Source organism: Neoarius graeffei, chromosome 9 (assembly GCF_027579695.1).
Source record: "Neoarius graeffei isolate fNeoGra1 chromosome 9, fNeoGra1.pri, whole genome shotgun sequence".
Lineage (NCBI taxonomy): Eukaryota > Metazoa > Chordata > Actinopteri > Siluriformes > Ariidae > Neoarius > Neoarius graeffei.
The window spans coordinates 2,911,550-2,929,458 of NC_083577.1; the positions used below are offsets into that span (position 1 = coordinate 2,911,550).

The window sequence follows — 17,909 nt, forward strand, 5'->3', positions numbered from 1 at the left end:
AGATGAGGACTTGGATTTTTTTCTTTATTTTTTGTAACATGCCATAATAATTTGGCACAAGATATTTATATCTACATTAATTTTTATACTAATTTTGTGTAAGAGAATGCACATTCACCGGTTCATACATCATGCTCAGGAACAAACTAACGTTAACGGCGCTAAAATGCCCGGAGAGACACGCCTAGGATTGTCCACGCTGCTAATACAGACTTCTTGTGCAGTGGGAAAAAATGCACTGCTGTGTGTTCCATATGTAGAAGAACTATCGAGGAGACGACGGGGACGACCTCGAACTTCAATCGTCATTTGGTAAGACTCCACCCAGAGAAGGAAGTGACACGCTATGTTCATTGCTCTGTTGATAGTGGGCGGGGCTTGCTGAGTGATGAACAAGCTTTTTATCTGTAGCCTGTTAACTAAAATGAGGCAGTGGAGCAGGAACGTTAGTCCGACACAGTAGCAGAGACGCTTTCACATAAAGGCAGCAACAGACACCGTCACATGGTGCAGATGGAGTCTTCTTCCCGGATTCAACTCGGCTCAATAGTGGACTCAGCTCAAAATTTTCTTTAATGACTTGGACTTAACTCGGACTTGAACAGTGGGGACTCGAAACTGGACTCGGACTCGAGGTTTAGTGACTCGACTACAACACTGACCCGTAGGCAATATTCTGGTCAGCTCGATGGATGGTTGCAGGAAGTAATGACGGTAGAGAATATACAGTGAAGTGATGTTTCTCCTGTGCTCCAGTGGGAAGATGCTCACCTTACAGGGGTCATCAATGTTTAAAAGGTGGAGAGCTTTCCTCTGCAGCCTATCTAATAACTTTAGTGCTGTGGTACCTGCATATTGGGGAAGCATACTCCATGAGAGATTGAACATAAGCTTTGTACATGGTGACGCGAACTTGGAGGGGAAGTAGATCACTTGTACGACCCAAGATGTATATTGTCTTTGCCATTTTTGTTGGCGATGCCAAATATGTTCTGAGTCCATGACAGGGTGTTGGTGATGGTGACACCGAGCAAAGTTATACTCTCTACAGGTTTCAGAAAAAAAGAGAGGAGAGTGATTTTGGATTCGCTTTCTGCTGATGATCATCTCCTCAGTTTTACTTATATTGAAGGTTTGAATTTGGGGGAAAACAAGGTCAGTACATCCCTAACACATACCGGTAGCAGCCAACATTCTTTTATCACTGATTACCTCTGGTTGGGACAACTTCTCTCACTTCGAGCGCTTTCCTCTCAACAATCTCTTCCACAGGAATTCTCGGGGCTGTAGGGACAGAAAATGTACTTAGAATAATGAGAAATCACAGATGTTTTTAGATAAAATACAACCCCGATTCCAAAAAAGTTGGGACAAAGTACAAATTGTAAATAAAAACGGAATGCAATGATGTGGAAGTTTCAAAATTCCATATTTTATTCAGAATAGAACATAGATGACATATCAAATGTTTAAACTGAGAAAATGTATCATTTAAAGAGAAAAATTAGGTGATTTTAAATTTCATGACAACAACACATCTCAAAAAAGTTGGGACAAGGCCATGTTTCCCACTGTGAGACATCCCCTTTTCTCTTTACAACAGTCTGTAAACGTCTGGGGACTGAGGAGACAAGTTGCTCAAGTTTAGGGATAGGAATGTTAACCCATTCTTGTCTAATGTAGGATTCTAGTTGCTCAACTGTCTTAGGTCTTTTTTGTCGTATCTTCCGTTTTATGATGCGCCAAATGTTTTCTATGGGTGAAAGATCTGGACTGCAGGCTGGCCAGTTCAGTACCCGGACCCTTCTTCTACGCAGCCATGATGCTGTAATTGATGCAGTATGTGGTTTGGCATTGTCATGTTGGAAAATGCAAGGTCTTCCCTGAAAGAGACGTCGTCTGGATGGGAGCATATGTTGCTCTAGAACCTGGATATACCTTTCAGCATTGATGGTGTCTTTCCAGATGTGTAAGCTGCCCATGCCACACGCACTAATGCAACCCCATACCATCAGAGATGCAGGCTTCTGAACTGAGCGCTGATAACAACTCGGGTCATCCTTCTCCTCTTTAGTCCGAATGACACGGCGTCCCTGATTTCCATAAAGAACTTCAAATTTTGATTTGTCTGACCACAGAACAGTTTTCCACTTTGCCACAGTCCATTTTAAATGAGCCTTGGCCCAGAGAAGATGTCTGCACTTCTGGATCATGTTTAGATACGGCTTCTTCTTTGAACTATAGAGTTTTAGCTGGCAACGGCGGATGGCACGGTGAATTGTGTTCACAGATAATGTTCTCTGGAAATATTCCTGAGCCCATTTTGTGATTTCCAATACAGAAGCATGCCTGTATGTGATGCAGTGCCGTCTAAGGGCCCGAAGATCACGGGCACCCAGTATGGTTTTCAGGCCTTGACCCTTACGCACAGAGATTCTTCCAGATTCTCTGAATCTTTTGATGATATTATGCACTGTAGATGATGATATGCTCAAACTCTTTGCAATTTTACACTGTCGAACTCCTTTCTGATATTGCTCCACTATTTGTCGGCGCAGAATTAGGGGGATTGGTGATCCTCTTCCCATCTTTACTTCTGAGAGCCGCTGCCACTCCAAGATGCTCTTTTTATACCCAGTCATGTTAATGACCTATTGCCAATTGACCTAATGAGTTGCAATTTGGTCCTCCAGCTGTTCCTTTTTTGTACCTTTAATTTTTCCAGCCTCTTATTGCCCCTGTCCCAACTTTTTTGAGATGTGTTGCTGTCATGAAATTTCAAATGAGACAATATTTGGCATGAAATTTCAAAATGTCTCACTTTTGACATTTGATATGTTGTCTATGTTCTATTGTGAATACAATATCAGTTTTTGAGATTTGTAAATTATTGCATTCCATTTTTATTTACAATTTGTACTTTGTCCCAACTTTTTTGGAATCGGGGTTGTATTCAGATAAGATTAGGAGTTGGATAACAGGATAAGACAAACATGTACACGATTACACAATGATGAGACACAAATGACACATGGGTAAGATCAAGAGGAACATCTCAATGATGTTACACAGATAAGAAGAAACACATCACACGAACGTTGGTGAAGACGCACACAGCAAGGACAAACATACATCTCCAAAAGGACCCGTATGATTTTTTGAAGATTTTTTGGAGGATAATCAGACAAACACAAATGTGAATGTAAGTGCTGAAGTTTTATATCACAAACAGATATTTTTTGTGAAAACGAAAGGGTTAGTTTTTTCTTCTGATTTAAAATGAAGGGATGAGAACAGAAAGCTCTCGATGATACCTGTAATAGAGATTTCCTCTACTATCCTTTCTTCTGTTCTGTGCTCATACTCTGGTGAAGGATGACAGTTCATTGGAAATGTTTAAAAGACTAAGGAACCAGGTTAATCGTCAACTTCATTTGAGCATTTTTAGTTTTTAAAATCTGGTGATGATGTTAATTGGTTATTTAACAATTAACAGTGCCCCAGTGATGATGCATACACATGTTCACACTCTCATACTAATCATTTGGATTAATATTAATACAGTGAAGTGAATGAGCAGATGAGGGTGATTTTTGTTAATCTTGATGTGGCCTGTTTTAGTGGATGATCTTGTAAGATAATGAAGAAAGCTCAAGTATATGATATACCTTGAATTTCCATCTTTTCTTCGTAATGATAGTATTCGACAGATGATTCAGCTTTCAGAAATAAAGGATCAAATTATTGAGTATTGAGGGTGTGTATCAGACTTTAGCATTTTTAGAGCTAAAATTATATCCAAGTCCCTTTCTTACCTTCAAACGTAAATGCAGATGGAGCTTCAGGGACTTGTATTGATGTATCAGGAATATCTGGAGGGTTTTAAATATGAATTTAATTTCGAGGAACTATGATTGGAATATATCGGATTCTTATGATGTAGCATAATTAAATTTATGATGTAATTGGATCTTTGAACTAGAATACTTACCATAAGGTACCCTTCCTACATCAATGTCTGTGAAAGGAGGTACAGTAAAATACTGTTATAGACATTAATGCACCAGGTTATGAACTTTCTGTGAATACTAACATGTGCTAACAGGCTTTTACAGACCTTTCCCTGACAGGTAAAGCTCTGCTGTGCTTTTGGCTTCACCTCTGGGCTCCAATCTGACAATCACTGAATATACGCCTAAAGAATTTTTCATTATATTAGTTGGGTCTCTTTGGAAACCAGATGAATATTAAGATGAAAATCAGAGAGATTAAAAAAATGGAATCCAGCAGGATTTCAGCCGGACAAACCTTCATCCTCCGAGGTTACATTGCGGATGATCATAAAGTGTCGTCGGCCTTCGCTCCTGAATGTATACTTTGGGCTTTCTTTAAGTTCCCATATGTCCTTGTACCATGTTACAATTGCATTGTCAAAGGACACTTCACATTCAAAAGTTGCAGACTGTCGTTCCCGAACCACAATGTTCTGGATGCGTTTAGTGAAATGTATTTGCTCCGCTAAAGAGAGATGACGCAAGTTTGATAGTTAGCAAATTAGATAGCCTGCTCTGCTAGACTTAACGTATACACATACATGAAGACTTTTCATTAAGGTTTTCCAGTCATCTTTAAATAAAAAAAAGATCAAAATGCTCTTCAAGTCTCCATTTTCAGTTATCCATACAAAAAAATCAAAAAAGAAGATGAAGATGATTCAAATGTTCAAGAGAAGAATGCTTTGTTCAACGCAAGACTTTCACAGATGAAGATGGAAGAGGTTAGTAGATGGTCTAAATTTTTTATACGATAAAATTGTGAGTTTGATGACATGATACACACCTTCGACCCAAAGATTTGCAGTTGTTTCAAGATTTTTATATTTGCAGGTATATTCTCCTTGGTCTTCAGGCCTAACGTCTTTAATTGAGAGCTTCTGAGAGTAATTGGCCACAGAATATGTGTACCTGCCACGAGGCTCTAAAAGCTTTCCATTTTTAAACCACTGGGCCTTTGCATTAGGTATGGAGAACTGGCATGTGAGTGTACAGGTTTGGCCTTCCTTACCAGCTACATCCTCCATGTGCTTTTCCACTTCACCTTCTGTCACAAAAAAAGGAGAAGATAATAAAACCTCACATTCTTAGCACTGAATGGAGAGATGTTTCAAACAGTAACAATGTTCAAAGTTGACTGAAATTAGAGCTAACGCTGCTTGTTAAATCTAAATACAGTATTGTTTATCTGAAGGATTTCTACAAGAAATAACCACATAGCTGCAATACAACACTTACCCAACACTGTCAATTTGGCACTGGAGATATGTGGTCCACATACAATGCGATAGCTGCCCTCATCCCGGAGCTGGCAATTCTTAACCTTTAAGATGTGGCGGTCACCAACAACTTTAATCTCGTACTTGTCACTTGTGTCAAGTTTCTGGGTGCCTTTGTACCAGGACAGTGTTATCTCTGGGTAGTTGATTTTGATCTCGCATTCAAACACAGCCTCTTTATTGGCAGCTGTAGTCTGGTCAGTGATGTCTCGAATCAGTGTTACAGGCTGCATGTAAAGCACAAAAAAGGAATGGGTACGCATGAATAATAATAAATACATGCAACACATATATACACAGCTAAGAATATACACCACAGAACTGTTACATTCTCCATCCATCCATTATCGACACTGCTAGGGTCGCCAATCTATCACAGGGCTAACACAGAGATGAACAACCATTCACACTCACATTCACACCTATGGGCAATTGTTGGGTTCCATTCAACGTCACAGCCGCCTCATTAGCACGGTGGTGTAGTGGTTAGCGCTGTTGCCTCACAGCAAGAAGGTCCGGGTTCGAGCCCCATGGCCGGCGAGGGCCTTTCTGTGCGGAGTTTGCATGTTCTCCCCGTGTCCGTGTGGGTTTCCTCCGGGTGCTCCGGTTTCCCCCACAGTCCAAAGACATGCAGGTTAGGTTAACTGGTGACTCTAAATTGAGCGTAGGTGTGAATGTGAGTGTGAATGGTTGTCTGTGTCTATGTGTCAGCCCTGTGATGACCTGGTGACTTGTCCAGGGTGAACCCCGCCTCTCGCCAGTAGTCAGCTGGGATAGGCTCCAGCTTGCCTGCGACCCTGTAGAACAGGATAAAGCGGCTACAGATAATGAGATGAGATGAGCCGCCTCATTAGATATGCAAGACATGAAGCAGTGGTCAGCTGAGCTCATTGTTCACAAAGCGTTGCTATCACTGGGGCGCCTTGCAAGTCATGAAAATACCCTCGACTTGCATTGTTTTGCATTGTTCAAATCAATCAAAATGAAACTGATAAAACTGATAACAGGTGAAAGAGCAAAGGATTTTACCAAAAAATAACAAGAAAAGTGGCTCTTGAACCTTTCGCTGTGATGGAAGGGAGCTGAGTCGAAGAACACTCGAGTTTGCAGTGATCACTTTGTGAAAGGTTCATAAACTTCTCTGATTTATTTCGTTTGGATTCACAAATCACTTTTCTCACCATTTTCTGTTATTTTGTGATGTTTTGAAGTTCAGGAGATGCTTCAGTCTTCATGTGTTTTTGTTTACTATTGGATCGCGATCGCCATATTGTAAACTAACACGTATGTTTTCACTTTATTTATCATGATGTCCGAGTGATCTTTACAGGGACGATGATGTAGCTTGGGCTCCTACACTGAACTAGAGAGATAAGATCATCGAGACGATCCACGTAAGCACAAAAGCAGAGCTCACGAGTGAACGGCGCGAAACTGCTTCCCCGGCTGTGCAGTCACAGAGAGCTGTGATAACTTCTCCGTCCTGTTTCACCAATCCCCAGGACTTTAAAGGGGTTTCTGTGGATCTTTGTGAATGATTTATCTGGAGAGAAGAGCAGGAGGATTGAGAGTCGAGTGGCTGTGGTTTGTTTTCACCCAATACTAATTCTTGTAACGTCCTAGCAGCCATCGCAAAAACGCGTACAAAAAGCCCAGAAATTCCTCCTTACCCGGGTAAAAACGATACAGGATTTATCTTGTAGTGTCCTGATCCCCAGATCTTTAACCCAGCCACATATAAACAGTTGTTCTCCTCCATGCTCTTCCAGGTTTTCACCTGTGTGTCCATGTAGAACGATGTCTGCAGCACCAGGTAGTTTGAGATGTCAGGGAACTCAATGGATGGATAATTTTCCAAATTGTAGGAAAAATCCTTCTTTACTAGCATGTAAGGATCTAATCCCATCGCAAAGAGCAACTTTCTGAAGGTATCTTGACCGTGCATTGGCCTCTAAACTGTGAAAATAGTTGGAGACAGTTTCACTCGCTCTTTACATAAAAGCAGCCAAATTGGTCACCACCACTTCATTCACCGGAAGTAAACTCGCAAGCAAAAGTCACATGACTGAATACAACCTATTTAGAGTAGCCAGTTGACCTAATCTGCATGTCTTTGGAGTGTGGAAGGAGGAAATCAGAGCACCTGGAGGAAACCCATGCAGGTACGAGGAGAACATGCAAACTCTAGACAGAAAGGCCTCAGTCAGCCACAAGGTTCAAACCCCAACCCGTCTTGCTGTGACGTGACAGTGCCCCCCACTGCACCACCGTGCCACCCTGTTACATTCTCTAATCTGATTCTTCAGACAGTGTTGTTTCATTTTCTTACAGCAGCTCTGACAGGAGCTACAAGCTAAATCACAAGTTTTTATTCATGCATTTGATTTAATACATTACGGTTTCTTTTTTTAACCCATTCACTCGGTGTTGTGTTTGTGTTTGAAACTTCACATCATCTACATCTAATGATAAACAGACTTTTTTAAAAAACTTGTTTAAAATGTATAGATGTATCTCATTTATTTTTATTTTAATAGGCAGATTTATTTGGGTCAGTCCATGAAATGATGTTACTTTTCATTGGTCCGGGTTTACATAATCATTTCATCTTTAATTTCCATGATTTAGAGAAATATTAAGCAGATTATCCATAAATATTGTTTGAAGAAATAAAATAAATAAATAAATAAATGAAGTTTTCTTTTGAAATAAAGAAATGTGAAACATTTTCTTCCCCTGTGACTGGACACGGATGACACGTTTTTTGTGACATGGAATATTTGCTGACTTTGAGCTTAAATAAACCTTCATTACTTTCTCATCTCATCTCATCTCATCTCATCTCATTATCTGTAGCCGCTTTATCCTGTTCTACAGGGTCGCAGGCAAGCTGGAGCCTATCCCAGCTGACTACGGGTGAAAGGCGGGGTACACCCTGGACAAGTCGCCAGGTCATCACAGGGCTTCATTACTTTCTGAGAATTTCAATAAAATTAGTTTCATGGTACTTGCAATTTAGTTTTACACTCACATAATAAAGTTAAGAAGGTTCTATAAACTATTTAGCTTCGAATTCATCCACTAAAAATAGGTTGTGAACGTAACATTGTGATGTCCTACCGTGTTACGTTAGAAACCAGGCTTATAAAAAATGATAAAACGAGTTGAAATCATGATTGATGTTTTTAATATAAAGAAGAATATACTATAAAACGATGTAGGTAGAAAGAAATTTAAACAAACGGCAATAAAAGAAATTATCGATGTTTTTTCTCACATCCTAACTTAGCGTCCACTCACTTCCTGGTTCGTTCACAACCTGCGAGACCTATTTACTCAATCTAGGTCAGCTGAACTGACACGAGATAACTTCTCGCGGGATCTCACACACCACAACACGTGCTCTCGTCGCTATCAATGGCATCAAAATGGCGGCCAGCAAGAGCAGGTAGGTGATATTATCAGCGTGTCCAGCAAAGTTACGCTTAAAACCATGTTGCGTTCGACCGACAGTTGGTGATATTATGTGATAAGGAAGTCTACTATGTTATTGTGACTTGTATAACACGACGATATCATCTTACAGCTAAACATTTGTCACAACGCCGACAATCTGATCACCTGTTTTGACGGGAAGATTTTGACTTATGTTTTCAGACACTATTCGCTGTCGTGTCTTTGTTACGTTTATCAGCCGTTTTGGCAGTGTTTATGATGTTGAACTAATATTTCTAATGAATTCTTATTCAGTGTTAATGTTTAAAGTAAGCAAATAAAAGCAAAAAATTGATTTTATCAATATTTTTCCTTTATTTTTAAAAGCTTGTTCGTGTCCTTGTTACATTAGCAACCGGGTAAATATTTATGGATTTTATCATACATTGTAGAGCAGGAGTTATCTTAACAACTATGTTATATTTTCTTATATGGTCAATGCTTCATGGAAATAAAAGTTGTTTTCAGTTGTAAATTGTTTTAAGTGACTCCCTCTATGTCACATTTTGGTAACCCCATTTCATGGACTGACCCATATCGCATTTATGAAAGGAATATCCAGGACCATGTTTTGTAACCGAGGTAAAGAATTTCCTACATGAGAAAGTCTAAGGATTCAGGATGTTGTGTTTTTCTGCATTTTTGTGAGAGCAAAGAGAGGCTGATGAGGGTAAAGGAGTGGTAACATTTCATATATAGTGGCATGCAAAAGTTTGGGCCCCCTTGCTTAAAATATCTGGTACTGTGAATAGTAAAGAGAGCAGAAGATGAATTGATCACCAAAATGCAGAAAGTTAAAGATGACACATTTCTTTTCAGCATTTTATGCAAGATTTGTGTATTATTTTTGTTTTGTACAACTGTACAGTGAAAAAAGGAAAGGGACACCATGCAAAAGTTTGGGTACCCCAATACACTTGAGTTCTCAGGTAACTTTTACCAAGGTTCCAGACCTTAATTAGCTTATTGAGCTGTGGCTTGTTCACATTCATTGTTAGAAAAGGCCAGGTGATGCAGATTTCAAAGCTGTATAAATTCTCTGACTCCTCAAACTTGTCCCTAAACTCAACAGCCATGGCTCCTCTGTTAAACTCCCTCACATTCTGAATAATAAAATAATTGATGCTCACAAAGCAGGAGAAGGCTACAAGAACATAGCAAAGTATTTTCAGGTAGATTAGATTAGATTAGATTAGATTAGATTAGATTAGATTAGATTAGATTAGATTAGATTAGATTAGATTAGATTAACTTTATTGATCCCACATTCGGGAAAATCATGTGTTATAGTAGCAAGAAATTGTCATACAGATAACAAATAAAACTGAAATAAAAATTAGACAAACAAAAGATTAAAAAGATTGACATATCAATTGCATTGATGAGAGATGGCAGAGGTAGTAGTGGTGAAGTAGTGCAAATACAGTGGTGCTTGAAAGTTTGTGAACCCATTAGAATTTTCTATATTTCTGCATAAATATGACCTAAAACATCATCAGATTTTCACACAAGTCCTAAAAGTAGATAAAGAGAACCCAGTTAAACAAATGAGACAAAAATATTATATGTGGTCATTTATTTATTGAGGAAAATGATCCAATATTACATATCTCTGAGTGGCAAAAGTATGTGAACCTCTAGGATAAGCAGTTAATTCGAAGGTGAAATTAGAGTCACGTGTTTTCAATCAATGGGATGACAATCAGGTGTGAGTGGGCACCCTGTTTTATTTAAAGAACAGGGATCTATCAAAGTCTGATCTTCACAACACATGTTTGTGGAAGTGTATCATGGCACGAGCAAAGCAGATTTCTGAGGACCTCAGAAAAAGCATTGTTGATACTCATCAGGCTGGAAAAGGTTACAAAACCATCTCTAAAGAGTTTGGACTCCACCAATCCACAGTCAGACAGATTGTGTACAAATGGAGGAAATTCAAGACCATTGTTACCCTCCCCAGGAGTGGTCGACCAACAAAGATCACTCCAAGAGCAAGGCGTGTAATAGTCAGTGAGGTCACAAAGGACCCCAGGGTAACTTCTAAGCAACCGAAGGCCTCTCTCACATTGACTAATGTTAATGTTCATGAGTCCACCATCAGGAGAACACTGAACAACAATGGTGTGCATGGCAGGGTTGCAAGGAGAAAGCCACTGCTCTCCAAAAAGAACATTGTTGCTCATCTGCAGTTTGCTAAAGATCATGTGGACAAGCCAGAAGGCTATTGGAAAAAATGTTTTGTGGATGGATGAGACCAAAATAGAACTTTTTGGTTTAAATGAGAAGCATTATGTTTGGAGAAAAGAAAACACTGTATTCCAACATCAGAACCTTATCCCATCTGTGAAACATGGTGGTGGTAGTATCATGGTTTGGGCCTGTTTGCTGCATCTGAGCCAGGACGGCTTGCCATCATTGATGGAACAATGAATTCTGAATCATACCAGCAAATTCTAAAGGAAAATGTCAGGACATCTGTCCATGAACTGAATCTCAAGAGAAGGTGGGTCATGCAGCAAGACAACGACCCTAAGCACACAAGTCGTTCTATCAAAGAATGGTTAAAGAAGAATAAAGTGAATGTTTTGGAATGGCCAAGTCAAAGTCCTGACCTTAATCCAATGGAAATGTTGTGGAAGGACCTGAAGCGAGCAGTTCATGTGAGGAAACCCACCAACATCCCAGAGTTGAAGCTGTTCTGTACGGAGGAATGGGCTAAAATTCCTACAAGCTGGTGTGCAGGACTGATCAACAGTTACCACAAACGTTTAGTTGCAGTTATTGCTGCACAAGGGGGTCACACCAGATACTGAAAGCAAAGGCTCACATACTTTTGCCACTGACAGATATGTAATATTGGATTATTTTCCTCAATAAATAAATGACCAAGTATAATATTTTTGTCTCATTTGTTTAACTGGGTTCTCTTTATCTACTTTTAGGACTTGTGTGAAAATCTGATGATGTTTTCGGTCATATTTAAGCAGAAATATAGAAAATTCTAAAGGGTTCACAAACTTTCAAGCACCACTGTATAATGACAAACAGGTCATTGGTGCTACATTACAAGTTGTGGGTGTTATACAGTCTGACAGCAGTAGGTATGAATGACCCGCGGTATCTCTCCTTACACCGTGGGTGTAGCAGTCTACCACTAAAAGAGCTGCTTAAAGCCCCCACAGCCTCATGTAGGGGGTGAGAGGGATTATCCATGATTGATGTCAGCTTGGCTAACATCCTCCTCTCACCCACTACCTCAATGGAGTCCAGAGGACAGTCCAAGACTGAGCCAGCCCTTCTGACCAGTTTATGAAGTTTCTTCCTGTCCCTCTCTGAACTTCCACAGCCCCAGCAGACCACAGCATAGAAAATCACTGATGCCACCACAGAGTCATAAAAAGTCCTAAGCAGTGTCCTGCACACACCAAAAGACCTCAGTCTTCTCAACAGGTGGAGACGACTTTGGCTCTTCTTGTACAGGGCATCTGTGTTATTTGTCCAGTCCAGTTTATTGTTGAGGTGAACACCCAGGTATTTGTACTCCTCCACAATCTCAATGTCCAAACCCTGGATGTTTGCTGGTGCAATTTGAGGAGCCGTCCTTCTGAAATCGATCACCACCTCCTTTGTCTTACTGGCGTTGATGCGCAGGTGGTTCAGTTCACACCAGGTGGCAAAGTTGGTGATGACCTCTCTGTACTCCAGATCGTCCCCCTCTGACACATGTCCAACGATGGCTGTATCATCTGAGATCTTCTGGAGGTGGCAGCTGTCCGTGTTGTAGCTGAAGTCAGATGTGTAAAGTGTAAAGAGGAAAGGAGAGAGCACTGTACCCTGTGGAGCCCCCACGCTGCAGACTACCACATCAGACACACAGTCGCAGAGCCTCACATACTACGGTCTGTTAATGAGGTAGTCGAAGATCAATGCAGCCAGGTGGCAGTCGACACCAGTTCCCTCCAGCTTCCCCCTAAGCAGTGATGGCTGCTTGATTGTGCTGAAAGCACTGGAGAAGTCAAACAACATGACTCTCACAGTGCTCCCAGTGCCCTCCAGGTGTAAAAGTGACCGGTGCAGCAGGTAGATGACAGCGTCATCCACACCAATGCCCGGCCGATATGCGAACTGCAGGGGATCCATCTTGCTGTTCACCAGGTTTTGGAGGTGGGAGAGAACAATCCTCTCCATGATCTTCATCAGGTGAGACATTAAAGCTACTGGCCTAAAGTGGTTGAGCTCCCTGGGGTGTGCAGTCTTGGGAACTGGAACTACACATGATGTTTTCCACAGAAGTGGAACTCTCTCCAGACTGAGGCTCAGGTTGAAGATGTACAGAAGTATCCCACAGAGCTGATCTGCACAGTCCTTAAACAGTCTGGAGTTGATACCATCAGGGCCAGCAGCTTTCTTCATCTTGGTCCTCCTCAGCTCCTTCAACACCTGATCAGCTGTTATGGAGAGGCGAGGGGTGTAGCCGAGGTGTGACTCCTGTAGAGTGAGGTCGGGGGTGGAGTGTGTGGATTGGTCTGGGAGGGAGCAGAGGGGGGGTGATGTGGTGTGAGGAGGGAGCTGTTGGTGTCAGAGGTATTATGAGGGGAGAGGGGGGATGGTGGAGTGATATCACAGATAGGTCAGGACTATGATGAGTGGGGGAGGTTGGGGTGGCACAGTCAAATCTGTTGAAAAAGAGGTTCAACTCATTTGCCCAGTCCTGGCCCCCAGATACAGGGCCCCTCCCACTGTCCTTTGTGTGGCCAGAGATGGTTTTTAGGCCTCTCCATACCTCTCCGGTGTTGCTCCCCTTGAGGCGCTCCTCCAGCTTCCTCCTGTAGCTGTCCTTGCCTCTCCTTATCCCCCTCTTCAGCTCCCTCTGCACTCTCCTCATCTCCTCCTTGTTGCCAGATTTAAAAACCCTCTTCTTCTCATTTAATAGGGCTTTTAGTTCAGAGGTCACCCAGGGTTTATTGTTGGGAAAACACTGTACCTTCATGATAGGCACAGTGTTTTCTACACAGAAATTAATGTAATCCGTGATGCAGGTTGTCAGGCTATCAATGTCATCCCCGTGAGGTTCACACAACACAGCCCAGTCCGTGGTGTCAAAGCAGTCCCTCAGTGCCATACTGGTCTCCTCAGACCAGCTCCTTAAATACCTCTTGGTGCGTGGTTGTTTATTCACCATAGGTATGTATGTAGGGGACAAGTGAACCAGATTGTGGTCAGAACGGCCCAGCGGGGGGAGGGGTGATGAGCTATATCAATCAATCACTTTTTTTTTTATTGTCATTGTCATAAATAACAACGAAATTCTATATGCGTCCTTGGTGTTCACATACATTAAATCCAAAGTTCTATTGTCTCTGGTGTGGCATTTCACATACTGAGTGAAGGTTGGGAGAGTGGAGGACAGGGAAGCATGATTAAAGTCACCAGAGATTAGGAGCAGGGACTGGGGGTGCAATATCTGAAGCTTTGACACTGCAGGGTGTAAGAGCTCACAGGCTGCAGCAGCGGCTGCCGGGGGGATGTACACAGTTATCATGATAACATGCGAGAATTCCCTCGGGAGGTAATATGGCCAAATGCTAACCGCTAGCAGTTCAATGTTTTTACTGCAGTACTGCTCCTTTACCCTGATGTGCCCCAAGTTACACCATCTGACATTCACAAACATCGCTATACCCCCTCCTTTCCTCTTACCGCTCTCCTTGGCTTTCCTGTCCACTCTCACGAGTTGAAATCCATCCAGAGTGATGTGTGAGTCCGGTGAGAGTTCATTCAGCCAAGTCTCTGTAAAGCACATAAGGCTACACTCCCAGTACTCCCTCTGCAGTCTGGTTAGCGCCGTTAGCTCATCCATCTTATTACGGAGAGATCTTACGTTTCCCATGATGACAGACGGTATGCATGGTTTATACCGTCTTTTCTTCTCCCGGCACTTCGTTCCAGCTCTGCATCCCCTTCTCCTTAATTCCGCAGGGATCACCGGTCTTTCCACAGGGAGTACCTTGGTGTTGCACAGTGCAAACAGCTGCTCCCAAGTGTAAACAATGGAGCCGTGGCTGAAAGGGTCCACTGATGCTGATTTAAGTAGCCCCAGAAAGAGAAAAAGAAAAATACAAATGCACAGTCTCACGAGTAGTACATCCCTAGGTGCACATTTCCGATTGAGACTAGTGCAGAAAAGAAACACGAAAAAGTACAAAAACAAACACGCTCGGAGCTACTGCAACTAGCTGCCACTCTTGTGGTGCCATCTTGTAGCTGTTTCCTTCATTCATAATGTTATAAAGAAATGGCAGTTAACAGGAATGGTGAAGGTCAAGGTTAAATCTGGAAGACCAAAAAAAACCTTCTGAAAGAACTGCTTATTGGATTGCTAGAAAGGCAAATAAAATCCCCCTTTGACTGCAAAAGACCTTCAGGAAGATTTAGCAGACTCTGGAGTGGTGGTGCACTGGTCTGCTGTGAAGTGACACCTGAACAAATATGACCTTCATGGTAGAGTCAGCAGAAGAAAACCTTTCCTGCATCTGAGCCACAAAATTCAGTGTCTGAAGTTTGCAAATGAACATCTAAACAAGCCTGATGCATTTTGGAAACAAGTTCTGGGGGCTGATGAAATCAAACTAGAACTTTTTGGCTACAATGTGCAATGGCATGTTTGGAGAAAAAAAGGGTGCCAAATTCCAGGAAAAGAACACCTCTCCAACTCTGAAGCATGGGGGTGGATCGATCATGCTTTGGGGTTGTGTTGCAGACAGTAGCACAGGGCACATTTCATTGGTCAAGGTAAGAATGGGTTTGAATAAATACCAGCAAATTCTGGAAGCAAACATCACACTATCTGTAAAAAAGTTGAAGTTAAAAAGAGGACGGGTCCTACAACAAAATAATAATCCAAAACACACCTCAAAATCTACAATGGAATACCTCAAGAGGCCCAAGCTGAAGGTTTTGCCCTGGCCCTCACAGTCCCCTGACCTAAACATCATTGAAAATCTGTGGATAGATCTCAAAAGAGCACTGTATGCAAGACAGCCCAAGAATCTTGGAAAATCAGAAGCCCTTTTGCAAGGATGAATGGGTGAAAATCCCCCAAGTAAGAATTGAAAGACTCTTAGCTGGCTACAAAAAGTGTTCACAAGCTGTGGTACTTGCCAAAAGGGGTATTACTAAGTACTGACCATGTCGGGTGCCCAAACTTTTCATTTCTTTTTTTTTTTTTGGCATTTTGTACCTGTAAATGATGGAAATAAAAATGTAATCTTGCTGAAAATATAAAAGAAATGTCATATTTAACTTTCTGCCTTTTGGTGATCAGTTCATCTTCTATTCACTTAAATACTCTCAGTAACAGATGTTTTAAGCAAGGGTGCCCAAACTTTTGCATGCCACTGCATGTTCCACAACATTAAATGTAATTATAAACAGATTAAAAATGTGTAAATAACTAAAAATTGTGATTTCTGTGGTCTAAAAGGAATACAACACTTCAGGACATGTTGTCATCGGAAATCGACCTCGAGGTATTAACCATAACTGGGCAGCTTCATACCACCATGTCACTGATTATTTTATACCATTATGCTGAAATACATGTATTCTGAGATCAAAATGAGTAATGTGTAGAGTACAACATTCATGAAATTGTGCTCATAAATAAACACAAAGTCACACCTCAGTTTGCTCCATTCTCTTCTGTAAATCAGCCACAAGTTTTGATAGATCCTCTTCTTCTGACTCACGTCTTTTATGTTCCAGTTCCTAAAACCAAGAAAATAAAGCATCAAAAAGGAAGACAAAGCAACAGAATAAAGTATTACCAGGTTCTGAGGTCTTGGAGTTACTCCCAGTATTAACAGCTGTCTACAGACAAAGCCTAATGGTTAGAGAAGCAGCTTTGGGACCAAAAGGTCGCTGGTTTGATTCCCTGGACCAGCAGGAATGGCTGAAGTGCCTTTGAGCAAGGCACCTAACCTCCAACTGCTCCACAGGCTGCTCTGGATAACAGTGTCTGCTAAATGCCATTAATGTAATGATAACTCAAAAGAAAATACTTTCCAATAAACTCGGAATAAGATGCAAACATTCTGAAAAACAACAGTTGCAACTAAGTCATGAAGTTTACAATAGACCACTCACAGGTCTTGGACCTTTTTCTTCTTCCTTCTCCTTCTTGAGCAGTTCAATGGCTTGAAGAAGGCCACGATAGTCTGTGATACCGTACATGCGTGCATATTTCTCATACTCTTTGGGGTCCACATTTCTGAGCAGCTCAACGATGTCAATGTCCTTGTCCTCTTTGGGGCTTTTCTGTTTTGAGGGAGTCCTAAAAGCAAAAAAATGACCATTTAGTTGGTCTATTTTATAACTGCATTCTTGATCATTTAATAAATCCTAAAAACCAACATTAAACCCCATCTCACTTCTTCAATGTGACCATTTCAGGTGTAATCTCTTTCCTCTCATCAACAGTCAGGTCAATACTGGATTCGATTTGTCCATGTTTGTTTGAGGCTACACATCTATACTGGCCAGCATCAGATTTGGTCACATCTCTGATTTCCAGCTTGGACTCTTGGTCCTTCTGCACAATGGCAATGCGACCACCATGAGTCATCTGCCTCCATTTGCCCTTCATCCATTTCACATTAGGAATGGGATCCCCGCCAACCTTAGCGATGAAGGTCGCAGTTCCCTCTGTAAAGACATTAAAGACCAGTTTATTTTCTTTCAGAAATGAATTTAACACCCTTGGTAGGTGCTTTGCATCAAGGCCCAATAAACTGGGAGTGACCACTCAATTAATCAAGATCACTGGCCTACAAAAGAGGGGACTTACTCTCAGTGATACGGACACTCTTGGGTTCTTCAATGAAGAATAAATTGTCCAATTTCTTAGCTGGTTCAGGAGCTGCAGGAGCTGCGGGTGCTGCAGGAGCTGGAGCAGGAGCTTTTGGCTTCTCTGTTAATTAGTGACAGAACAAAATATCATATATACAGTATATTTTATATATCAAGTCAAGTCCTTCCCATGCCATAAGGCACATCAGATGACACCAATCTCCATTTCTATAGC

At 41.4% G+C, this 17,909-nt stretch overlaps 1 protein-coding gene across 1 annotated transcript in view; it reads right to left on the bottom strand.

The window, feature by feature from the left end:
* Positions 1–17,909, bottom strand: part of ttn.2 (titin, tandem duplicate 2) — a 268,706-nt gene that overhangs the window by 163,422 nt on the left and 87,375 nt on the right. Inside the window, exons 78-89 of the mRNA XM_060928918.1 lie at positions 17,673–17,795; positions 17,257–17,530; positions 16,973–17,159; positions 16,508–16,594; positions 5,292–5,559; positions 4,840–5,100; positions 4,309–4,518; positions 4,118–4,195; positions 3,992–4,018; positions 3,816–3,872; positions 3,669–3,719; positions 1,213–1,284 (exon numbers count right to left, since the gene is read on the bottom strand). Coding sequence (XP_060784901.1) covers positions 1,213–1,284; positions 3,669–3,719; positions 3,816–3,872; positions 3,992–4,018; positions 4,118–4,195; positions 4,309–4,518; positions 4,840–5,100; positions 5,292–5,559; positions 16,508–16,594; positions 16,973–17,159; positions 17,257–17,530; positions 17,673–17,795 — 1,695 coding nt within the window. The remainder of the gene's footprint in view (positions 1–1,212; positions 1,285–3,668; positions 3,720–3,815; positions 3,873–3,991; positions 4,019–4,117; positions 4,196–4,308; positions 4,519–4,839; positions 5,101–5,291; positions 5,560–16,507; positions 16,595–16,972; positions 17,160–17,256; positions 17,531–17,672; positions 17,796–17,909) is intronic.